General features: G+C 58.3%; 1 protein-coding gene across 1 annotated transcript in view; it reads right to left on the reverse strand.

Annotated features, from left to right (window-relative positions):
- Positions 1–23,678, reverse strand: part of MID2 (midline 2) — a 115,730-nt gene that overhangs the window by 14,135 nt on the left and 77,917 nt on the right. Inside the window, exons 4-8 of the mRNA XM_064463537.1 lie at positions 14,369–14,476; positions 7,147–7,295; positions 6,521–6,648; positions 5,389–5,532; positions 1,137–1,298 (exon numbers count right to left, since the gene is read on the reverse strand). Coding sequence (XP_064319607.1) covers positions 1,137–1,298; positions 5,389–5,532; positions 6,521–6,648; positions 7,147–7,295; positions 14,369–14,476 — 691 coding nt within the window. The remainder of the gene's footprint in view (positions 1–1,136; positions 1,299–5,388; positions 5,533–6,520; positions 6,649–7,146; positions 7,296–14,368; positions 14,477–23,678) is intronic.

Consider the following 23,678-nt stretch of genomic DNA (forward strand, 5'->3'; position numbering starts at 1 on the left):
GGCACGTCCCTGCGGCAAGGGGAGCTCAAAACCTGATGGGGCTCTTATCTGATCGCCTAAATCGCGTTCACCTCCGAAGAGGAGCCCTCAGCAGCGCGCTGGCATCTCGGGTGGCTGACTTAGAAACCGCGGCCACAGGAGGGATACATTTTTAATAAACAAGGCAGAATTGGGTTGGCGTTTGCTCCTCGGCAGCTTCCCTCCAGTCCCACTGCTACACCGCCTTTCCTTCGTTTCATTTGGTTTAAAGTCGCGCACAGAAAACGAGGAGGCGGAGGCGATAAATCATCTTGGATGCCTGGGTCAGGGCAGGAGCGACCGCGACACTGGGAAGGGGAGCACAAGCAAGCACGGAGCAGGCAGCTGCGTGCAGGAGCCTGGAGAGCTGACTTCTTTTCTGCCTCGACATCTCTCGCTGTCTCTCCTGTGGCGTCCCCGGGGCAGCGGGTGCGTACGGCCCCCGTGTCTGCTGCGCTTCAGTGGGAAAGGGCCTCCCCCCTCCCACTGCAAACCTGGGATCTCCCTCCTTGCTGCGACCGGTCTGGTTCTGCTGCCCTCTGAGTTTTAATCGGATCTCACTCTGATTTCCCTAAACATATTTAACCCTCCCTGGGCATCCTCGGGGCGATGTCAAGTGCAACTTCTTTTCTGCTTTGCGTGTGCTACAAAGCCCCATCCACCACCGCACGGACACGTTTCCATCTCCCCATGGCTCCCCAGAGTTGCAACCCCCTGTGAGCAAAGCCATGCACAAGCGCACAATTGCCCTGGGACTCCATACATCAGCCCCAAAAAGCCCACTGAGGTGAAACGACCAAGAAGATGGACTTTTCGTGACCTCCTAAAATGCCAGCTGTCCCAGGGACCCGTAGGGAAGGATGCCGACAGGAGCAAAGAGCTGATCGGAGCCCCAGGCAGCGTGGGGTAGCAGGGGACCATCCCTCGAGGCAAGGAAGGAGCTGAGACACTGAATAAGACGGGCTTGTTGAATGATTTAAATAAGCTGGGGGTCCCCAACACGCTGCCAGCAGCTGCGGGCTCACAGGGAGCGGCTCAGGCGAACCCGCTGGACTCGAGCGCCGACGAAGCTGCTCTCCCAGCACCCACCAACGCGAGGCGAGCGCCCGGGCACGTACTGTTTGTCTTGAGCCTGGCGGGTTCGCTGTTTCGGCTGCCTGCCTGGTTTATGGCCTTGACGAGGAAGATGTAGCGGGTGCCGCTCTGCAGCCCGTGGACGGTGTAGTGGTTCTGCTTGATGTTGGGGACGATCATCCAGCTGTCCATGGAGTTGTACAGACCTGCAGAATGGGACAGGGGAAAAGATTTATTCACAGGAAAAGAGAGAATATGAAGACCACGTGCTGCTAAAGCAGAGCTCACCGACCACGCGTCCCTCAGGCTGATTTGCCGCCTGCCCAAGAGTTAAGGGCACCTGCAGGAAAATTTCCATAGATGATAAACCCCAGCAACTCAAAGAGCCTTTTTTATTATCACAAAGGCAACTCTTGGTAAGGCGAAGCCAGGGGCGGGGCGCTGGCATCTCAAGATGCCGCCGAGGGAAGTGATGGGGAAAGAGGAATTCAGGCGGCGGCACCTTCCGCCGGGGCAGACGGCACGGGCAGCTGCCGGTGCCCGGAGGAAGGTGATGCCCGCCTTCATCCCCTCTCATTTCTTCGCTCCTGCAGGACAACCCGCCTGCTGCTCTGGAGGCTGCGCTACGCAACGCCAGCAGCAGGAAGGGACAGGTTTGCACCCTAATCCTCCTCCTGCATGATGCTCAGTGCTCTGCGGGGGGAAACATAATCCATGTCCAAATGTTATTTGAAGTAGAAAATAGAAGAGATGAGAGACCGATTGCAGCCTACACGCGGAGCTGCGCTCACTGGAGCACTCAGCTTTCAGCCAGGCACTGGTAGGTGTTATCTCCCTGCAGACAAGGACCAGCCTTGGATTCTTCATCAGAAAGGACGTGGCCGAAAGACGATGGTCTGGGAATGATTTGGCCTCCCAAGCAGGTTTCTTTCCCAAAACAAGCAAGAAGGGGTTGGCCTTGAAGACCGAGGACTTCCACCCTTGCCAAAGCTTAAAAAAATCCTTTTTATTGCAGCTTTCGTCATCCATAAAAATATCCCAACTCCTGCCGAGCTCTTGGCTTTAAAGAGAGCATGAAGGTGATGGTTCCACAGGCCAACTGTGTGCTCTTTGAAAAGGTATTTCCTTTCACGGGAAGCCTCCTCATGTTCCTGCTAGGTGAGCCCTAGCGCACTATTTCCAGCGTCTCTTCATGCATGACTTCAGCCAGGACTCAAACGGTTCTCTTCACCCAGACCTGACTGTGTTATTTCAAGTGACAATATATTATTCATTTTCACCTCTGAGATGTTAAGTGATGGTTTCTTTACTCCTTCGATGAAGAGCTACCAAAGACAGCCAAGGAAGCTGCTCGTGACGTGTGCCCCTCTGGGCTTTCTTCCAGAGCTGCCCTTGCTGTTCATCACCATTCATCCACAGCCCCACGTCCCCAGCGCCCGCGCCAAACCCACACAGCCCCCAGAGGCAGGCAGGTGACTAATTCCCAAGCCCCTCGATGGGCTGGCGTCCAAGCCACGCGCCCACAGCGGTGTATGGGGGGAGGTGGGAGCCAGACCTTCCCCGAGGGGCCCTGGCACGGCCCCAGGGCGAGGGCACAAGTTGCAGCAGGGCAACTTCTCCTTAGATAAGGAAAAAATTCTTCCAGCTGAGGGTGGGGAAGCATGGGAGCAGGGCCCTGAGCAGCCTGGCGGAGCTCTCGGTCAGCCTGGCTTATGCAGAGCTGGCGCAAGGACCTTCGGGTGTCCCTCCCCACTTAAACAACTCGGCGATACCGGCGTGGTCCACGTTTCCTCCTCAGCTGGCAGGGGCAGGGGAGGTGGGGGCTGGTGGCCACCCAGGAACGGAGCCAAAGAGGGTGCTGGGCTCTCCCAGGCTTTCAGAGAGCAACAGAATGCATGTTGTGGCTGGGGGAGGAGGGGAGCGCTGAGCAGGGGAAGGTAGCTGCCGTAGCACCGGGTACCTCTGACCAAGAGGAAATAAATCATCTTGTTTTCCAAAACGAGGGCAAAGGCTGCTGGCCAAGGCCGGGGATGCAAGTATTATCCAGCTTTGAAAGTCACAAGCTGTAACTTTCTCTGGCAGCTTCCTGCATATTTTAAAGTGCACTTAGCAGCCTTCCTGTGCCGCGACACTGCGCTTCCAGCACTGGTGTCTGACACGTGAGACAAACTGACAGCGGCCCAAAAAGTCCACCCTGAAGCATTTTGTCAGCGCTTCCTACGAGTGCTACTAAGGAAAACCAGGAATAAAGCTTCCTTGCAAGAGCCATGCTGTGGGGGTGCTGCGCTCCTCCGAAGCGCTTCAGGATGGGCAAACTGGAAGCTGTATTTTTAGCCTCCCTTTACAACATCCATATTTTTTTCCCCATATGAAACAATCAGTTTCCCTGGACTCTCTCCTATAACCCAGCCCACAAATTAACTTTCCTCCAGCATGCAAACCCCCTCCGATTTTAGGAAAAAGGCAGCGTTACAAGAAATTGTAACAGGTACCTATTTCTGATGCCTCGAGGACTCACCAGGCACCCAAAGGAGTAAACCACTGCTGCTGAGGCTGGAGGTCGGCCTTGGCTTTATGTTAAGGACAGACAAGCCAGCTTTTTCTTTTCAGATAAACCTTCCTGATAACAAACAAGGAGGAAGACTAAATGGCTCCTGCTTTTAGTGACACGTCTGTCCTCGGGGGTGGGGGGCACGGTTTCCAGCCCCGGCTTTTTCAACCTGCGGTTTACCAGCTCTCCCTAATAATAAGCCATGGTGCTAAAAAGATCAGAGTGTGAGCCTCTTTCGATAAATTCAGGTGAGTGGGGAGGAAATTAAATGGAATTTGGCACATTCCTCAGGCAATTTCTGGCTCGTTTTACCTCCAAGCCTTCAGCTGATTCAGGATGTCTGATGAACTCTGCCCGGCTAATATTAGAGCAGAACTCCAGCCCCGATGTCAGACGGGGAGCTTTGCACGGGTAAGTACAACCACCCGAAGCCTCAGCTCAGCTCTACCGAGCCCGGCGTTGTTTCGCGCCCCGAGAGCACGTCCGGCCCCGGCCGGCACGGCGCGGCGCTGCTGGGACCCTCCGGGCACACGCTGACGGCGGTTGGGCACCGCCACCCCCGCACGGGGCTGGGATGCCCCTGCAGGGCAACTCTGGTTGTTCAGGTCCTGATCTTCGGAAGAGTGGCAGAAGGCTGCCGGGACAAAGCGATGCTTTGCCAGAGGCGCCCTGCCTCCCGCCAGTTTGCAGCAGGTCTCTCCCACCACCTCCTTTTCCCTTCGTTCCTTCTGATTCTTTTACTGCCTTCGCTGCTTCTGTTTTCCATCACACTCAGGCAGCAGGACCAGGGGCTGAGCGCATCCCTTCGAAGTCACCGCAACCTCGCCTTCTGCTCGCTCTCGTTGAAGATACACCATCCCTCCAAGGGTGCCTTGCAAACGCCCAACCATCCATTGCGCAGGCGTCTCTGGATCCCATCACCTCCCCCCCCAAAGAGTGGAGCCACTGATAAATGCACTGTCAAAATATTCATAATATTAAAACCCCCATAACTACCATAGTCTTCATCAAATAACAAATATTCAGGAAGAAGCTTTGCACCTAAGAGGCTGCTGTCCTGACCTCGTGGCAAGCCTGGGGGCAGGTTCAGCCCTATAGAACTGTTTTGAAGCTGTCCCATTGCACTCAAAGATATGAATGCATGGAAGATATGCTGAGCACCACAGTCCATAGAGGCCAGGCTCTCCCAGGGCAGCTGGGTGCCGCAAGCTGAGCGGCAGGTTCCCTGCTGTCTGACCATGGAGCTTCCTAAGTGCTTAGGTACCACCAGAGACCCATCAGCGCGAGCCCTCCTCGGCCCTCGGACCCCATTCCTGCCACGGACATTTGTGGTAGTGTGGAAAAATAATTAGGTACGACAGTCGTGTTCAGGAAAAATTACCTGGAGACATGCCTCAATATTGTTATGGAGGGTATATAAATCACGCTTAATTCTCAGCCCCGCGAGCAGCCGGCGCTGCCCTGGCCGTACGCCCGGGGCGCGGCGTGAGATGGACCAAACACCTCATCGAGCCAGAGCCTGCAGACACCGAGTGCAGGGCAAAACAACCCCGCTACGGACCCCCGGCACGGGGCAGGTCCTCCATCGTTTTCATTACGGCCCTGAGCCCTGCCCTCGGAGGATCCTTCATTGCAGTCGCCTCCCCTAATTCCCAGCCTTTAAACCTGCTCATTCTCCCCGAGAACCTTTTTCTTCCCTAACCAGACCACGGTCCCCCAAAGTGAGCTGGCGTGCAGCGACTTACTGATGAAGTTGGCTTGGCCGGTGAAGATGGTGTACTGCAGCTCGTAGGAGCTGACGCTGAACTCGTCCTCCGAGATCCAGTGGACGGTGATGGTGTCGTGGGAGGCCGTGCAAAGCTCCTCTCGGATGGACGGCGGGTTCGGTGCTGTGGGACATCACGGATAACGTACTTCGGTAAGTTTGTCCTTTCTTTTCTCAATATACCTAGGGCTTTTTTGCTCCCTTAAGGATAGAGATGGGCTTGTGCGGGGAGCAGAGTCTTTCAAGATCAATAACTGTCTCATTTGATCTGTCATCGCGTTTCTTAATTAGTTACACTTTTTAGAGCGATAACAAAACACCCAGGGGCCAGTGTGTTCTCAGGCGTGCCGGAGTGAGGGGCTGTCACTGCTGCCTCCGTCAGGTCTGACACCCCCACCCCGAAACGGGCTGAGAAGCCACTTCAAAATCCAGCTATTTCTCAGCACTGGTTGTGGAATAAGTATTTTGTCCCGTAACTGTTCTGGACACAGGTTTGTTGTTAATTTTTCAAGGCAAGCTGATCTGCTTCATGATGAAGGAAATTGGATGTGGGCGAGTAATGATGCCCCCGCTTCCCCGGAGCTTTCACCCCTCCCACGGCTCGGCCCAGCAGCAGCCCGCTGCGGCAGGGCTGCTCCCGGCCGAGGACGAGGGTGCGAGCAACGTGTAGCCTGTGCTAGGGGCACCACGGCAGCACCAAGAGGCCCACAAAAAGGGCAGCAAAAGGGAAATGCTAAAGCATGCAGTGCATTAGAAGTACAGTAATTGGTTAATTCACTGTTCCCTCTCCGTAACCCACCCTCCCGGACCCTTACGGGCATCAGCCTCCGCCCCGGGCCCTGGAGACTGGCTTTTTTCACCTGCTTTCTGAACTTTTCCACCTGCCCTCTGGCCAAGGCCGAGTGCAAACAGGAGGACGGGGACACGTCACCATCGTGGGGACGGCACGGCCTCTGCTCTGCCGCAGCTGACCAGGCACTTTTTACTGGTGAGAATAAGTAGCAACCTAGCTTGCTTTAAAATACGGCCGCCAGCCCTCGGCGGGGTGCGGGGGAGGAGGGCTGCGGGAAGAGGCGGGGTGCAGGCAGTGGGGAGCGCGCCTCTGCACTCACCAGTTAGGTAATCCAGCCCCTCCAGCAGCTTCTTCTCTCTGGAAAAATCTAAAGCAAAGTTTTCAAAGGCATCATTAAAATTGATATCTGGTATCAGAACTTGAGAGGATGCAGTTGCCATGGCGACCCTGAAAGAAAAGAAGAGACCATCAGTACACATCAGGGTGCTCCAGACAACCTGCAGCTGTAGAGACGGGGGATTAAAAGGGTGCAAGCAGCGGTGACATTACTTACCATCGGGAAACCAGCCTGCACCTACTAACCACTGCTCCTGCCCCAGGAGGGTGGCCCAGCCTGGGGACAGGTCCCCAGAGAGGTGGGGGAGGCTCGATTCTTGGGGGTCCCAGCCCTGATCACCCCCCGCCCCGAGCTCCCTTTGGATTGGCATTCCCACCACCTTCTCCCCCCAGGGAATGATGTTTGCTCCCACAGCAGGTGTTCAGCTTTGTTAGGACCCGCCACGCAAGTCCTGCCCTGCAAGGGACAGGAACCAGCAACGCCCCTGACCAGCAATCACTCGCGGGCAGCACGCTGGAAGTCTGCAGGGGGGAGGCAGGGTGGCCCCGGGCAGGGACCTGTGACCAGGGGACAACCCCAGGGGCATCCCGTCGGTGTCCTCAGCCCACCTCTCGGCCACGTTCCTGGCTGTCTGCAGGAACCGCGCGTGGTCGTTCTCCTTCAGGATGTGCTCGGCCTGGTTGATGAGGACCGTCGAGCGCTCGAGACACTGCCGGCAGTTAGCGACCTGCTGGGCCAGCTTCCGCAGCTTCATCACCTGCGAGAGGAGCAGAGGGAAGCAAAGGGGCTCGGAAGCCAGCACGCAGCTTGAAAAGCACAGAGGAGACCCCGTCCTGAACCAGGGGCTGCGCGGGGGAAGCAAGGAGCGGTGCGATGGCACGGAAACGTCCCCAGAGGCTCTGGGGAGGGAGAGCAGCAATGCCCTTTCTGTGTTAAATTTTGCTCGTGGGTGGGAAAGCCCCAGGGAAAAGCCTCCGCGCTGCTCGGAGGGTCCCACGCGTGATCAAAGCAGGAGGGCGATGCATCCTCTCCCCGCCCCTCCCGTGCAAATGCAGCGTCACCCTCCCTGCGCCGCTCTCAGCAGCTTTGGCTGGGAGAGGAGCGCGCCTGCGAAGCAATTCAGCACAGGGCAAGGAAACCTCACACTGGCTCAGCCCCAGCAGAGCTGCTGCAAAACATCACATCTGCAGCCGCAAATCATTTTGCAATTAAAGGTGAGGAGCTGGAGTACGACGGGACAGGAGCATTACCCGCAACACAGGGAAGCGGGAGCTGAAAAACCAGCCCAGGCACCAGCCTGCACCCAAAACCAGGCGCGTGGCTGGGGCAGGCTCTGCTCCATCCACACAAGGGTCCTGCGGGTCCTGCACAGCCCGGGCTCGGGGCCGGGGCTCAGCGCTCTGCCGTGTCCCGTGGAAAGGCAGACCTGGCCCAGCCGCCGTTCCAAAGGGGACATGAAGGGACTCCAGGGAAAAGCACCTCGGGCACTTTGGTCCTCTCCCAGAAAAGCTCTGTGGAAAAGCTCTGTGGAAGGTGTTTACTGACGACTTAAGACAGCCCTGACCAAGCCATCAAGGAATAAACAAAGAGAACAGGTTTGATGGCACCTCTTCTCTCTTCTGCAAAGCACCGGTGCTCAGCAGCAGTGAGGGGAGCAAAGAAACCAGAAGAGAAGTTATTTCTTAGGCAAAATCTCCATGTCTCAGGGGAATGTTGTGCTGCAGCGCTAGGGAAAGCCCCTCTGAAACTCCCACCTCCTCCATGCAGCCAGGGCAGGCCAAAGGGAAGGCAGGCACATGCCCCAGGTCATTCCCAAAGCTGCTCCTGGATTGTGATGGTCACGTTTCTGTAGGGTCTACTGAATTAGGGCCTACAGCTCCAGCAGCAAAACAGTAATGAGATGTAACCCCCCTTCTTTCCCTCCTGCCTCTACAGGCGCACACACACGTGCGGAGTCACCCCGGTGCTGACTCCCCATCAGACTGCACCCGGGTACCAGTCGCCCAGGGCTCAGGCCCCGCAGCATCCCTTTGTCCCCCGAAGGGCACGGACGGCTCCGAGCAAGAGGGAGAGGGCTGGAAACCCACAAGTGACGGGGGCTCGTCAGAGACCGGAGAGCTTCACCCTGGAAATGGGAAACTCAAATGTGAGCCAGGAGCAGAGCAGGGCGGAGGGAAAAGGGAGGTTACAGAGGAGCTGACACAGATTTTGGGGTAGTTCTCCTGTTTAAGCTGGGAGCTCAGGAAAGCCTGGAGGCCAATACCGTGTGTTTCAAACCCGCTGTACCATTGCTCTGGCCGTCTGATGCTTCACTGGTGCCAGAGACAATGTTTTGATTCGGGAGGAGCCATCCTGTGTCCTACATTGGCACCAGCACAGACAGAAGAAAGGAGGCGAATCAGCACACTGGGAATTACATTGACAGCCAAGCTGGAAGTAATTCTGTTTCTGGAAAAGCATCCCGAGAGGGGCAATGAGGCACTTGCTAATGAAACATAAATTCCCGCTGCCCTGTTCCTGCATGCATCTGCAGCAAAGGACCCTGCAGACACCCAGGGGAGGCGAAAGCAAATTTCAGCAGCTGGGAGTACCCGAAACAGCAGATTCTGAGATAATAAATCCCACCTCAGACCTCTGCCCTGTGCTCTGCAGCTGCACCCCCCACAGAGCTCTCCTGAACGCATTGCAAAATATACCTTCAAATGAAACGAGTGGTCCTCCAGGATCACGCCTGCGGCACCAGCCAGACAAGCACCATTTCCTCTCGCTTGTTTAGCAGACGCTTGTTACCTGCGTCCTCTCTGCTCCTTACGACCACCAACAGCTCTCCCAGCCCAGCCCGCCTCCGAAGGGAGCAGCCGGTACATTGTGCTGCTCGTCTGCGCGCCTTCACATTATTTCCTTGTTTCCCCTTTTGCAAGCGTCGCGAAGCCGCCGTGACAGCAGCTCCCGGAGCTCCTCGCGTGGCAGCTCCTCGCTCGCTGCCCTGCTGCACGGCGTCGATCCGGCACCCCCCCCCATCTGCGGTCTGAAAATCCGTCAGGAAGCAAGAGCAGGAGCTCCCGGAGGTGACGAGAGGCTGCTCGAGCTGCTCTTCCGAGGTGTCAGTGCTGTCAGTGCGTTCACTATCAAGGAGCACGCTAATCCCCCGGCTGGCAGCAGGGCCCTGCTCCCCTTGCACGGCTGCGGGCATCCTTCCACAGCTCACGGCACCTCTACAGGGGCTCAAAACAGACAAGACCAAGGGTGAAAAAACCCAACAGATGAGCTCCGAGCACCCCAAGGCAAGGAAAAGCCGCAACTTTGCACCCCTCCTGAACATGGGAGGTTTCCATTGCAGCAACGCGGCTGGGTGCCAGCGGATGGAGCCCTGCGGGAGCAGCACCGCTCCAGCACCGGCCACGGAGCAGCGTGCCGAGATGCAGCAGGAGGGGACCTTGGGGTGAATCGCCAGCGAGGTGAGGGCTCTTGGATATCCTCTAGCGCGCTCTGTGAGCTCTGCGAAGGTGCCCAGCGTGAGGCATCCCTGGGGAACAGCCCGCTGCATGGCCAGCACAGGTGAGGACACCACCCATGAGAGCTGAGGATGCCCCTGGTTCCTGCCTGCTCCAGCCATCCGGCAGAAACACCTGCCAGACCCTGGCACCCACCCTGTGAGATTTACTGCCCCGAGGCACCCCGCGCTGCTCCGTGCAAGCAGCGAGGAAGCTCAGGTTCAACCTGGCAGGTGACGGTGTGGCCAGGCAGCCGCCACTTGTTGGCAGAGGTGGCAGAGCTGCTCGGTGACCAAGGTATGAGGGAGCCCTGCACGTTCTCCCTCTTCCTTCTCTCAGGCCTTTGGAGGACATCGGCTCCCAGCCCCGTGTCCCCACGGCATGATGCTGGGCTGCGGCAGCCCCCTGCACCCCCTCTGGCACCCGCGAAGGTCGCGGGTGGGTCTGACCACGCCACAGCTGCAGGTCCCAGCGCAGAGCTGCGAGGCCAGAAGCGGCTGGAGGATGGGAGCAGGCAGAGAAGAGGCAGAGAGGGACGGCAGCAGCAGAGCACATCACCACAGTTTAACCACTCTGCTCCCCCCACGGGGGCTTGCCAGCTCCCAGGTGTGCAGCCACGTGCACGTGCAGGGTTGGCGTGCTGGTGGCCGGGAGCAGGACCGGACGAAGCAGGTAGTGCTTGTTACGCCGCACGACACTTGCGTTTGCTGCCACCGCTGTTATCAGGACCAGACGTGCAGCCTGCTTCCACCGCAGCAAGAAGCCACGGGCTCCGACTTGCTGTTGACTTAATGCTCGCAGGTAGTTTGAATTACAGTGATAGCAAATAACACTGTCAGTTCAGGAACACTCCTGCCAGGGCCCCGCAAGCTGCCACGCACCCAACACGCTCCTGGGGTTGTCCTACGAGACCTGGTGTGATCAAATATCCAACCTCTCCGTCAGGGCAGCGGCGCTGGCACCTGGCTGTGCCCAAGGGCTGCACCCTTCAACCAGCCAAGGGAGCTGGGTGGTGCTTTCCCCTCCTGATATGCAATAAGCAGCAATCACCCCCAAACCCAAACTCTCCTGGCCTCTTCCCGGCAAGGCAGGGCTGAAGGCACAGCTGCCTTGGGATCCTGCCCCTCACCAAGCCACCCCACCACACCTCCCTCCTCCGAGGAGGGCACCCCACGGAGACCCAGCGCAGCGCCGGTGCCTGGCCAGGGCTGGGGGGAGTCGTGCAAAGAGCAGGGCGGTTGGCTGGTTTACGGAACCAGACGTGGATGAACAAAGCCAGAGATACAGCATCTACACGATGCTGAGGGTCACTCCGTAGCCACTGCCATTTGCTTCTCGCGTCCTTCTCGCTCCCCGGCGCGCTGGCAAGACTATTAGTGCGCAAGGTGTGATTCACCCAAGCCAGCATCCAAACAAGACAAACGGCACGGACCCGTGACAGAAAGCTCAGCGAGGGACACATCTGCCCGGAGCCCCGGGGTCTGGGGGGATCCTCTCGGGCTGGTCAGGAGCTCTGCAACCCCACAACGCCCCAGCACCAAGACCTGGGGACGGGGAGGGCTCCCACCCCATGGAGCATCCCGGGGGACGGTGGCGGGGGGAGAAGGGCGGGGAGCAGCACGCCTCAGCAAGCTGTGCCCCGGCGGCACGTAGCGGGGAGGAGCACGGGCTCATCTTCGATAGCAGCAGGCGGGCGCAGCTCCAAATGGCTATTTGCACAAGGAAGCAATTCTCCTGCTGGGGCTTAATGGGCTGATGCATAGTTCATTTTATGACCAGACTTGTCAGAAAAAAATTACCAAAAGGAGGATAAGGAAGAGAAATAAAACTACTTTTGTGTCAAGGGGGGACTCAGCGAGCTCTGGAGTAGCTGTCAGCCTGAGGCAGGGGGAGGCAGCAGAGCCCCTGCCCCTGCCACGACCGCTCCCCGGAGCTGCCGGCACACCCAGACCCAGGCTCCTCGGCCGCGTCCCTGCGGCCGACCACAGCCACATTAATCCCAGGCAACGCCTCCCCTGTGCCAGGTGCCGCGACACGAGCACTGCGGTGCCCGCGCAGGCGACGCTGCCTGCTTCCCTCCCGCTCCTCCTCTCGCACCCCCCCGACCATTTTCTCTGCCTCCTGGGTCCTTCCCACGTATCCCCGCCGCCTCGGCGCCACGCTCGCCGCGGGGTGCTGCCCAGCCTCAGGGACGGTGGCACCCGAGCCCTGCGAGGTGCGAGCCCAGCTTGGAGCTGCACGTGGGCTCCTCAGTACCTAATCCGGTCGGTTTCCAAAGACGTGTGTGTGATGCATCCGGGAAGAGCTCTTTTTTAGCACTACTGGAATAAGAGATACCTAAAGGCTGGGCATGGTTTCCTTAAGTCTAAGGTACATGGTCCCGGAGCACGACAGGTGTCACCCTCCAGGCATCCTCACCTGGCATCCCTGGCTCCCACCCACGGCCAAGCACAAACTTTAGGCTGCTTCGCTGGTCCTCACGTCTCTCTCGCTGCCTTGCGAAGGCGGAGACGCTTCACCTTACAGCTACCAAGGCAGCTCTGGGACGGAGCAGCCAATTCCTCCCAGGACCGCACTCCAGTGGGAGACAAACCGCTGCTTCAGCATTTTTGCCTCCATAGACTTTCCTTCTCGGGCCCAGGCCTACCGTTCTTTCCAACGCTGTGCAATCAGGCTGCTCCATGCATCCGTTGGGCCATTTGTCAGGAAAAGCAGCCCAGAACAAATGGAAAACCAAATGGCAATTCAGCAGGAAAGCAGTATTTCTTGCTCCGCAGTTGGAGCACTTCAATCCAGCCGCAGTCTCCGGCGCTTCCTCCTTTCTTTTGTGTTTGGAGCTTTTTAAACTTGCCAGTGTTTGCGTCTGGGGCTCCTCGGAAAGGCTGCTTCCCACTCACACTTGGAAATCGTTGCTCGGAGGTGTCGAAAGCAATGGAGGAGACCGGCCCAGCCTCCCCGCAGGCCAGCGCCGGCAGCACAGGGGGCTACAGAGGGGCACTGCAGTGCTGCAAACCCACATGGTTCCATCTCCAGCCCAATTTCACCAGAAAAGAAGCTTATTCCAGTTTCCAGGTAACTTTGGTAACCAGACCCAGACCTCTCCCCACCACTGCCAGCACCACCATCCCCACATCCATCTCCCACTGGTGCAGCGCTGGGTTTGCAGCTACGTGGGCACAAGCTGCTCCTACCCTGGCAATTTATAAGCAGCTGCGCGTTTCTTCTGCTGATGGTTCTGGGCCCTAATCGGGGCCTCTCTCCTCTACCCAGCTGCCAATTTGAAGGAAAATAACATCTTTGAGCCTTCCAGCTCTCTGCCAACCATGGCTGAAACTGGACAACGTGGTCAAAAGACGTTAGGGGGAGAGGGTGGGAAGCGAGAGGCAGACAGACAGATGGACCAGCAGAAGGCACCGTTACATAAAATATGTTCCCCGAAGTGGCTGGGATAAAAGCATGCATTTTAAAGCTTCCACTCCTGCCGAGGGTGTCCGAGAGTCGTGCTGGCTGGCTTTCCCGTCTGCACGCAGCGCAAGCCGCTCCCAAACCATTGCCTGCAGAAAAATCTGTATCTGGGGCGATGCTGCTCCCTGGCTCAGCTATCGGCACTGCCATGGATGCAGAGCTGGACCCTAGTGCACGTTCCTGCTCAGTAAGAAAGGCAAAGGGCTAGTGCACACACGCTGTAAGCTCCCATGGACGCCGCTCAGGGCTAGAGCTGATCCCTCCAGCCTCTCCCTGTCCCATGGAAGCCACCGGGAAAAGCCAGGACACCTGCAACGCTGGAGGAAGGGTCCAAACACCCCCTCAAAGAAAAGGGTGAGAAACCAACTACGCCGTATTGCAGAGCGTGTAGCCTCTCCTTTATCTGCAGTGCAGGGCTCCGATCGCCCTTCCATATTAATTCTACGTTATGATATTAGCACTGCAGAGTTAGAAAAGCCCTGAGGAAGCTGTCCGGACTGAGCCAAGCAACTGCACCAATTTGTCATGCTAACTGGCACGCCTTCCCTCCTCCGGCCATGTCAAGCACGCCCCGTGTCCTCGGCAGAAAGCCCTGGGGGCAGCAGCAGCAAGGGACACCGGGACTCGCGCACCACTTGCGGCGGCAGGGAGGCGAAGCTGTGTGCACGGGTGGCTGCGCAAAGCCGTTCCTTCACGGGCAAGGCAACGCAGGACCCTAGCAGCCCCTCCGCACGTGGCTGGGACGTGCCAGCATCACGGGCTACCGAACTGCTGGGCTGTCCTGGAGAGGAAGGACAGACCCTGCAGCGGCCGCCCCACGAGCACAGGAGGAGACCCTCGAAACGCGGACGCACGAGCTGGCCCTCCTTACCTTCGTCTCCTTGATCTTGACAGCAATGACCTGCTTGCGCTGGCGGATGATATCCATGAGCTCATCACACTCCTCCATCAGCTTGGCCTCATGCATTGCTGTGTTCACCTGCCAGGAACGGCAAAAGGACACACCGTTAGGAGGGACGCACTCGTCCCGCAGCCTGGCAGCCCCACGGCTCTTCCAGCGCAGACCTGGAGAGACACAATACATATTCTCCATGCTGGGTCCCGGCTCTGCCGCCAGCCAGGGGCTGAGCCGGGCAGGGGGTAACAGCCCTGCAAGACAGGCAGAAGCGGGCTGGCTCGCCCGCATCCACTGCCGCTCCAGCTGGAGGAAAGAAAAAGGCTGAAGAAGGGTGTGAAGCCCTCCTTGCGGCACGCCCAAGGTCAGCGCTGGGTGACGAGGCTGTGCCGGGTGGCTTGTTGGGCACACGCTCCTCCATCGGTACTGCCCGCTCCCCAGGACCCGCGGCACGGGCTGCGGGGAGGTGGCAGCCCGGGAGCAGCCGGCCACGGTTGCATCGCCTTCCAGCAAAGCTTGGGTACCACTGCCCGGCGCCGACACCCAGCGCTGGCCTGCGGCAGCCCTGCACAAGGATGCTCAGGGATCGCTCCACCTCCACTCCCTGGGCAGGCGGTATGTTTTGGGGTGCTCTGCACAGCCACGGCTGCACTGCTTGGGCTGCTCTCGGCCCTCCCAAGCGAGCCCCCATCCTGCCCTCGGCTGCGGGGCAGCTGAAGGTTATCCTGCCCGAGCCGTCCTGCTCTGAGGTGAGCAGCGTGGCTCCCTGCAGAAGCAGCCAGCTTCGCTGACCCCTCCTCCCGAGCAGGACTCGCAGCGCTCTCATGCACCTGCACTGAGGCAGTGCCCAAGTGCTAGTTAAAGCAAGAAGAGGTTTAAAAATGAATGAGAACACCCTGCTTGGAAGAGCAAGGGTGGCCGCGGCTTCAAAGCATCTGCAAAAGCGAGACCAAGAGCAACCGCTTGGTGCGGGCAGAGGGAGGGAGCCCAGGCAGGGCCCGCGGGGGGCTGCAAAGGGCACGTCAGGAAACGCCGTGTGGGGTCTTGATGAAAGGGCTGAACAGCTCAAGGCAGAGACAACCACGGGCAAGCTGGGCTGGCGTAGCCACCCCACCTCTGCTCCGGCCACTCGCTGTGCTGGGCCGCGGCCCCGAGCCCTGCAGCATGGTGCAGGGCCCCTGGGAGGGAAAATCTTCCCCATCCCAGTGCTGCAGGATGCTCTCGGCGGGGCTCCAGGGGCTCCAGCACCTCCTCGGAGGCGGCTTTCAGCCCACAGAGCGGGGAAGCTGGGCGGCTGCTGGGCATGCCACGACAGCGCTGCCAACCCGGCAGGCAGCCCCAGGCTCCACGGATGCCTCCACTACCCTTATTTTCAGCCACAGCACAGCGCTTGCAGCGCCTGGTCATCACAAAGCACTCCTTGAGAGCCCCTCTTCGTGCAAAGCCTTTTAGAAATAGCCATCTTCCCCCTAAAAAAAGTATCAGATGCTGCTGGCAGCACGTGCTGCTCTAAAAAGCCCCATTTCTTCATAGTGCAAAGGTTTGGCAGGATGCACGCCCAGACCACAATAAATCTTCACGCTTTCTCCAGCTCAAGGCAAATTTCTTACTGCGCTTGCAGTTCACTTCCTAAACTGGGGCACTGTCCCCTAATGGGTTTTGCTCTGGGCTCACTACGAGGGGAGCCTGGTGATGCTCAAACCCATAATCTCCTCCCTACACCATCCCCTCCTAACCACAGCTCCCAGTGCAAGGCACGCAGCTTCGGCTGGACCGGCGCCCAGCGGAGTAACAGAGCAAACATCAAACAGCGCGCTCACGATCACGGCCATTCCCGACTGCTGCTGATATTCCTCCCTCCCCAACCTCATTCCTGGTATTTATGGTTCAGCGGCAAAGAAACACAAGCCACGACACGGCACAACCAGTTCCTCCTGCCACCCTGCCCTCCAGGGTCGCTGCACCGAGTGACTTGGGCCAGGGGATGAGGAGGCTTCACGTAGCGCTGGGCATCCGAGCCAGTCCCTGCGGGGGACTGGAGATGACAATCAGATAGGCCAGAGCTTCCCAGAAGTCACCTCCAGGTCTGATCAGCTACTGCAGACCACCTTGGGCATGATCCGGCCCCTTCTAGACCAGGTCTGCTCTCCTGCGGCCTCTGCCGTGCAGACGATAATTCTGCTGCTTAGCATCTACGGGGAGATCACATACGCTCTCCCTCCCCTGCTGACCAGCAAGACACCCACCAACCGGGCAGGGCGCTGCCAGCAGCGCACGGCTCCCACCGTGCTTTTGGGGAGAGCAGCAAGGAGACGCTCCGGCTCCTGCGTCAGGAAGGGACGGGTGCTGCAGGCGGGGGACCGGCGCGCGTGGCTCCTCCGCTAGGTTTGGACTCTGGGGCGACTGATTCTGAAGCTCTGCTCTGGAAGGCGCTACTCAGGGTGGCCTTGTCGTGCCTGGAGAAGGGACCAGACCCTCACCACCCCAGGCTACAGAGCCACGTCCCCTGGCTGAGACAAGGGTGGGGGGCAGAGAGAGAAGGCAGCAGGACGCAATGGCAGACTTGCCCCGTAAGGCTCCAGAGAAGAGAAGCCCAAGCAGGCAATGCACGGACGATTTCCTCCTTCTCAGATCTCCCAAGGCCGTCGCTCCCTCTGCACAGAGATCACTGCTGCGGGTGCAGGGGCTCTGCCACGCGGGTGCCGGGGGCCTCCCAGGAGCACCGCGTAGGAGACTGGAGACCTCAGAGAGCGGGAGCCCTCCCCGCGGCGCTCAGCAGCCGAGATGCTGGAGGATTTGTCCGAACTGCAGCTCCTCCATCTAAACCCGAGCATGAGCCCTTCGGACAGACGGGGCAGTAGGGTGCAGGAAGCCAGGGGGTCAGCGAGCCGGGGACACGGGGGGCTCCCGCCCTGCCCCTCGAGCAAGTGGAGGTGAGCTTGGTGTCAGCCCCAGGAGGCAGAAGGAAACAGTGGCTTATTTCTGCAAAAGAAGCTGCATGTGTCCTGCTTAATTTAAGCCAATTAATCCCTGCTGGACCCCCTTTTCAGGCTTCAAATACAAAGGGTTTTTTTCTTTTTTCTTTCTTTTTTTTTTTTTTTTTTGTTTCAAGCCGAAAGGAAGGCATGCAAAGAGTGTAGTGAAAGCACGGGGAGATCGTTCAGTCCTCTGTCCTCAGGAAAGACCAGCATCCTTGAGGGGGATGGACAAGAATTGAGGATACACTTTACAGAAGGGGAATTGAGCCCTATCAATTAAATTAAATTATGTACTAGAGGACATAACTAGGGTTTCTTCATTTTGTATTCTCAAAGCTATGTGAAACAGTGGAGAAGTCTGAAGGCAGCCCAGAGTTAAACACATTTGATACAAGATCTTTTTTTAAACCTGGCCAGCAGATTATGCAACACTGAAGTGGGAGACAGCCGATGGTCTGCAAAGATAACTCCACCGAGAAAAAACAGTGGGTAATCTTCCAAATCTGCTGCAAGGCAGCAGAGGGGGAAATCAGACCCAGGGTTTGGAGCCTGCAGCAACCTGTGCTGGCAGCAGCAGAGGTGCCAGCGCTGCCTTGCAGCCCAGGCTGTCGCAGAGGATGCTGGCAGCCCACTCGCCCCTCGAGGCACGAGTGCAGACGGAGGTCGCCATCCCTCAAATTTCCCCGGAGCACAAAATCAGGGCTGTTTGCAAGTGTTTGCAGCCCCGGTGTTTGCTGTGGCTGGCAGGAGGGAGCCCTGGGTGCCAGGACTGCAAAAACAACAGCAGGAGGAGAAGGGGCGGGGGGGTCCTTTAGCAAGTACCACGCTCCCCCTCCAGCCTGGCACCCCAAAAATCCTGGGCTCCTGGTTAAATTAATCCTAAATATGAAAACCTACCCAGGGCAAGAAATCTGCAGCTCAGCCAGCATTCATGCTCTGGGAGACCGAAGGCAGATGAAGCCGCGGAGGCCACCACAGTCCCTTTCCCCAGCTGCCTTCTGTCCAGAAAGGAGCACTTCCAGGCCAGGGTCCCACCCACAAAGCGCCAGCAAAGCACGGAGGTGAGATTTCAGACCAACACAGCTCTGCTGGCAAAAGCCCTGGCTCAGGCACAGCTAGATACCGGCCAAACCACTTTTTATTAGGATGAACCAGTTCCCGGGTAAATGCTGCATTTAGGGGTGAAGACTCAGCGGGTGCTACAATTGTAGGAGAGCTGGGCATGGGGGAGAGCTTACAGACATAAGAAGGGGGAAAAAATACTTCACACTTCTCAATGTGTGTGGGGAAATGTGCGAGGGACAATACAGCCCTACAATAAAAAGCAAATGGTAAAACTCGAACCTGGAAAAAGCTCACGCTGCAGCTCGTGGAGGGAAGAGGAACATCATCTCAGCCTGAGGCGTGATTCACGCACTGACAAACCTCCTCCTCCACACCCAGGCAGGAACCCAGCTCTGAGACGGAGCAGAGGACCCTATCCCACCCCCACAGCCCTGTCACCCCCAAAACCACCCACAGGTTTCTGACGCTGTAGCGAGGCAGCCATGCCCCAGGGGACGTGCAGCAGCTTGCAGCAAGGCCAGCCCCGCGGCTGCCGTGGCACAGAGGGCCACCAGCCCACCGTGCAAGAGCGGCTACGCGGGCAGCACCTCCTACCGTCCTCCCCAACGGGGACATCGGGCCGGCTGCCTCCTCTGCTGCCCGCCCTGGTATTTTACAAACTCAGCCTCTCCGTAGGGTCGTCACCTGCTCTCTTTGGTCCACATTTCGACCGCTGTTGCAGGATTCGGTCCCTTCGCCCTCTCCCTGCAGCAGCCTCCCACGCACTGTACGGGACGGCGTCAGCCCTTGCGATGCCAACGGGCAGCACAGGCTCGGTGGCTTGGGGACACTCGCAACACTCTTCTCCGGAGTGCCTTGCCCTGCACCCTCAGGGTGCTGGTGGCACAGCTTGCGGGACGTGTGGGACTGCAGCTGAGCATGACTCCATGGGCAGAGTACGTTGGGATTGCATGTGTCCTTCTATAGGCAACGTCCACAAACAGCTCGAAAGCCAAGATCCCCTGCAGTCAGACTCGCAGGGGAGCGCAGAGGGGCAGAGATATTTTCTACTTCACACTTCAATGGGCTCTCTGAAAAGGTGCCTCTAAAGGGCAGGACTGCATAGTTAGTAAGGCTGAGAAATTTATTTCAACTGTTATTTTAAGCAGAAGGACTGACAAAGCTGAAAACTCCTAAACTATGTAGAAAATGACAGCCTAGAGGTCTGAAACTTCCAGAATCAGAACAAAATACCAAATAGCTTGCGATTCCTCATAGGTCAGTTCATTAAGATGCTGGAGCTGGATTCAGAGGAGGAGGAGGTTTGGAAAGACTTCCCATCATGCTGGCACATCCGGATGCATCCCACCTCGATCCCTGGTGGGTTCCTGGAGTCAAAGCATGACCCATAAGAGCAGCGAGTGCTGATGACTGTCACCACAGCTCTGCAAGGACTTTCTAGCTCCTTCTCTGCCTGCAAGACACCCATTTGCCATCTACTGTACCATACTCGCTCCAAACCCACCTAGCCCTGGGGGAAGAAGCAGCCCAGGAGACACCTCCGACATCCCTACTGCACGGCCAAAAATCCCTCTCTCCACCACGACGCGCTGGCAGAGGGAGAAGCAGGACAAAGCGAGTGACGGGGAGCATGGGCACCGCCACGCTCGGGAAGGCCAGCAGCGCTGCAAAACCCAGGTCTGATTCTTCGTATTTCAGCGTGGAAACTCAGAGCGGGTCTCGGCTCCTTCCTCCTGGCACACTGAGCCGCACCTGACGGGGGGCTGCGGCTGCTGGTGGCGCACGCAGCAATGCTGGCACCCCTCTCCTCTCTCCACATCGGCAGGACAGCAACAAGGACCTTATTTATTGAGCAAAGAACAAACCGCTGTTGCTGCCCGCAGGAAACGCGGGGGTTAGGGAGCTCCTTCCCGAGAGCACCCGTTGCGCTCTGAGCTGCAGGCAGTGAAGAACAAGCCGCAGCTCCCTGCGCAAACACATCCCCGCGTGCTTCGCTCGGGGCAAACGGCTCCAGGCGGCACACGCAGCATCCCCGGCAGCTGCCTGGCCCACGAGGCAGCTCGGGGAAGTTGCGCGAGAAGCCGCAGGGCTTGCACTGCCCCAGCAAGGGCTGGGGCGGCCGAGGGTGAACCAAATAGCCGCCGTGTTTGCTCAGGCACGAGTCCACACCAGCGACCCCTGCAGCAGCCTAGTGGTTTTATTCTCTGGAAAGGTGTTGGTTCAAGGAACCACTGCTTAATTTAGGAACAACAACAACAACAACAAATCAATAGCCTATTAAGAAACTAATTGCAACAGCCTCTCTTCAGGTATCACTTCAGTAAACAAACCTGCAAATTAATTTGCTATTAATTGGTAGGTGCGCTTTGAAACAACAGTAAGGGATCAACCGCCTTTTTCCTCTCAAATGTTTTGCACGGGAGTGCATCGCTTACGAACCCCTGACTCCGGCGCCGCAGCCAAGAGGCAGCGTCAGTCTGCTGGCGCAGGCTCTCCCGCGCACAGCTCGCACAAGCGCTTCCCTTGGCGACGCAAACAAAAGACGCCTCATCGCACACCAGGAACACAAAGAGTTTTATAGATGAAGTGGTCAAAGCAGCAAGGTCAGCTGAGTCCCTTTCTTCAGCGGGATTAAAGGCGGTATCCTCTCTTCCGCCGCTGCTTTCTGTAATCCCCTCTACAAAGCCTTTCCCACTTGCTACTGGCTTAAGCCTGACCGTTGCCATTCTGCTGCAGACAGCAGGGCTCAGGCAGGAGAGATTGCAATCGCCGCCGCCGATGGCGGGAAGGATGCAGGGAGGCAGAGTGCACGTGTTTGGGAGGAGGAAGTAAAGCCGGGAAGAAGAGCAGCCGCTGCAAACGGGCAGAAAGGCCGGAATCAGCCTCGCCCTGCAAGGGGAAGCTGCTGTCGGAGCAAGGACGGAGGCACCGTCCCCGCCTGAACCGAGGGGCTGGGGACAAGCCACTCCACCTACGCTGCCACAGGGCGAGGCCAGCCCTGAACCGGGAATCAATTAGAGAGATGAGGAAAACAGCTTTAACGAGCAGGGTGAGGTTCAGCGGGGACCAGCACGGGGCACTGCACCGTCCCGAGGAACGGCAGCCAGGCAGCAGCCTGCGGAGCGGGTCGGAGGCGGGTCGGCTCGCACGCTACATGGGGGACACGGACGTGGAAACTGCCGCCACCGCCCTGGGACACAGAAATGGGATAATAGCCCAGAGACAGCCAAAATAACCCTTTCCTCTCTCCTCAGAGCACTGGAGGAAGAGCAGAGCGTTGCTCCGGCTGGGGAACCGCGCCGGTTCAGAGCACTGCATCTCCAAGAAAGCACGGGCAGCGAGGGGACAGCCTGGACTGTAGAGCAGCTGGGAACTGTGCTGTGAAAAAAAAAACCCAACAGTGAAACTTGGTGGCACGGCGGAGCACAAGGCAGCAGATGCCACGGGAAGAGGCAGCATCTCCATCAGGACCGGGCGGGACAGGCGTCGCCACGATGCGCCTCAGGACAGGCGCCCACGGGGGATGATCCCTTCCAGTCCTGGTCTGGGACCCTGCGCTTCCACGTTCACGGCACAGGGCGTTTGAGTGGCTCAGGAAAGAGCAGGATGAGAGGCTTTCCCAGGGTTTTTTGCCCCGGCTAGCAGCAAATTACACAGCAAAATGGGAATACAGCGGCTGGAGGCAATGCCTGGAAGCCCTCTTTTTAGAGTAAAGGTCAGAAAAAGCACTCTTGTGCTAAAGGGAAGCAAGGCTTGCCAAAGTGCTTAGGAGGAAAGAGACACAAATGAGCCTTGATTTCACCAGCAGGCTCAGCCTCGTTGCTCTGGGTGCCGCACCACACAAAGGACCCTACCCCAAAGCGCTTCCCCAAATCACACCTGACCCCACTTTATTCCCGTGGGAAGAGCAGTCCTCATTAGCAGCCCTGCGGAAGATGTAGGCACGTCCTTCTCCAGCACGAAAGACTTGCCTGCAAACGCGGCGCAGCCCCAGCTCCCCGGTGGTGGATGCACCAGCCCCGGGGAGCATCAGTGCAGGGAACGACAGCTCCTGCGCCCCAGGCTGCGCTGGGAAGCACCCGCCCCAGCCCTGCAGAGGGGAGGACCGCCTCACCCACAGCGCACCCAGGCATTCCCAGTACCGCTGCCTGTGCCTCCGGCCCCCTCTGACCTCCAGGCTGACTTGAGCTGCTCGGCTTCACTCCTGGGGCAGGGATCTGCTACAGCCAAACACGTCCCAGGTGAGAGCACGGCCCACCCATTAAACACTTGGAAGCAGCTGTAGGGATTTTATATTGCTGCTTTGCCAGCACCTGCAGACACCCGTCGCTTCCCTCCTCTCCGTAAGGCTGTGGGAATGACTTTTGCTCAACCCACCCCAGCATGGTGGGGTTCCACCCTCTCCTTCCCACGAGGAAATGGTTAAAATATAATTAACGCAGCACAAGCACCCTGGAGCTGAGAAGGGCCCCTGCGACAGCTTCCAACCTGCCTGGGGAGCTGCAGTTTTGGTGCTGCCGATTGAACGCACGCTGCAGTTACGTGACCACGACTCCCTTCCCAGGCTGGCCGTGAGGACGGCTGGTCCTGCTCCGGGGCGGCCCCTGCTACGTGAGGCTGCCCCGGCCGTGGCTGCTCCGCCGCCGCCCTGCAGGCGCGACCAGCCGCGTCCTTCCAGGCCTTCCCCGAGTGCTCGTCACTTCGATATTCACGTGCTCTGCAAATATTAACTACTTTAACAGCACCCCCAGACAAGAAAGAGGAGGTGTAACTCGCCCAGAGTTTCACAGGGAATTTGAAGCATGGTCAAAAGGATTTGTTGTTTCCGGGAGCGCAGCTGGAGATGCCCCAGCTTTTGAAGGCAGGGTGCAGGCTGTAGCACGCTGAGCATCCACAGCAAACTCTCAGATGAGGTTTTTCAGTACTCAGCCCCAGCAGATCCCACCTGGGCACCAAAGGAAATAGGAGCTGCTGGCAAAACTGCCCCTGATCGCAGAAGGCAGCTACGAGAGGGGTGACCCCGCTTCCCCCCTCTCTGAGAGCTCAGCTGCGTTTGCGCGCTCGGTGTCACCTGGGTTTCAGCCCAAAGCACCCTCCGCTCCCGTGCACAGAGCAGCCAGCCGGTCCTCCCCTCCTGAGCCAGCCCAGCAGCCTGCGTCTCTTCCCGGTGGCTCCCAGTCACGCCACTCTCTCCTTCAGACCCTACACGGCCCTGGGAACCATCCCCACGTCCTCCATCATTT

This window comes from Phalacrocorax carbo, chromosome 11, assembly GCF_963921805.1.
Source record: "Phalacrocorax carbo chromosome 11, bPhaCar2.1, whole genome shotgun sequence".
Lineage (NCBI taxonomy): Eukaryota > Metazoa > Chordata > Aves > Suliformes > Phalacrocoracidae > Phalacrocorax > Phalacrocorax carbo.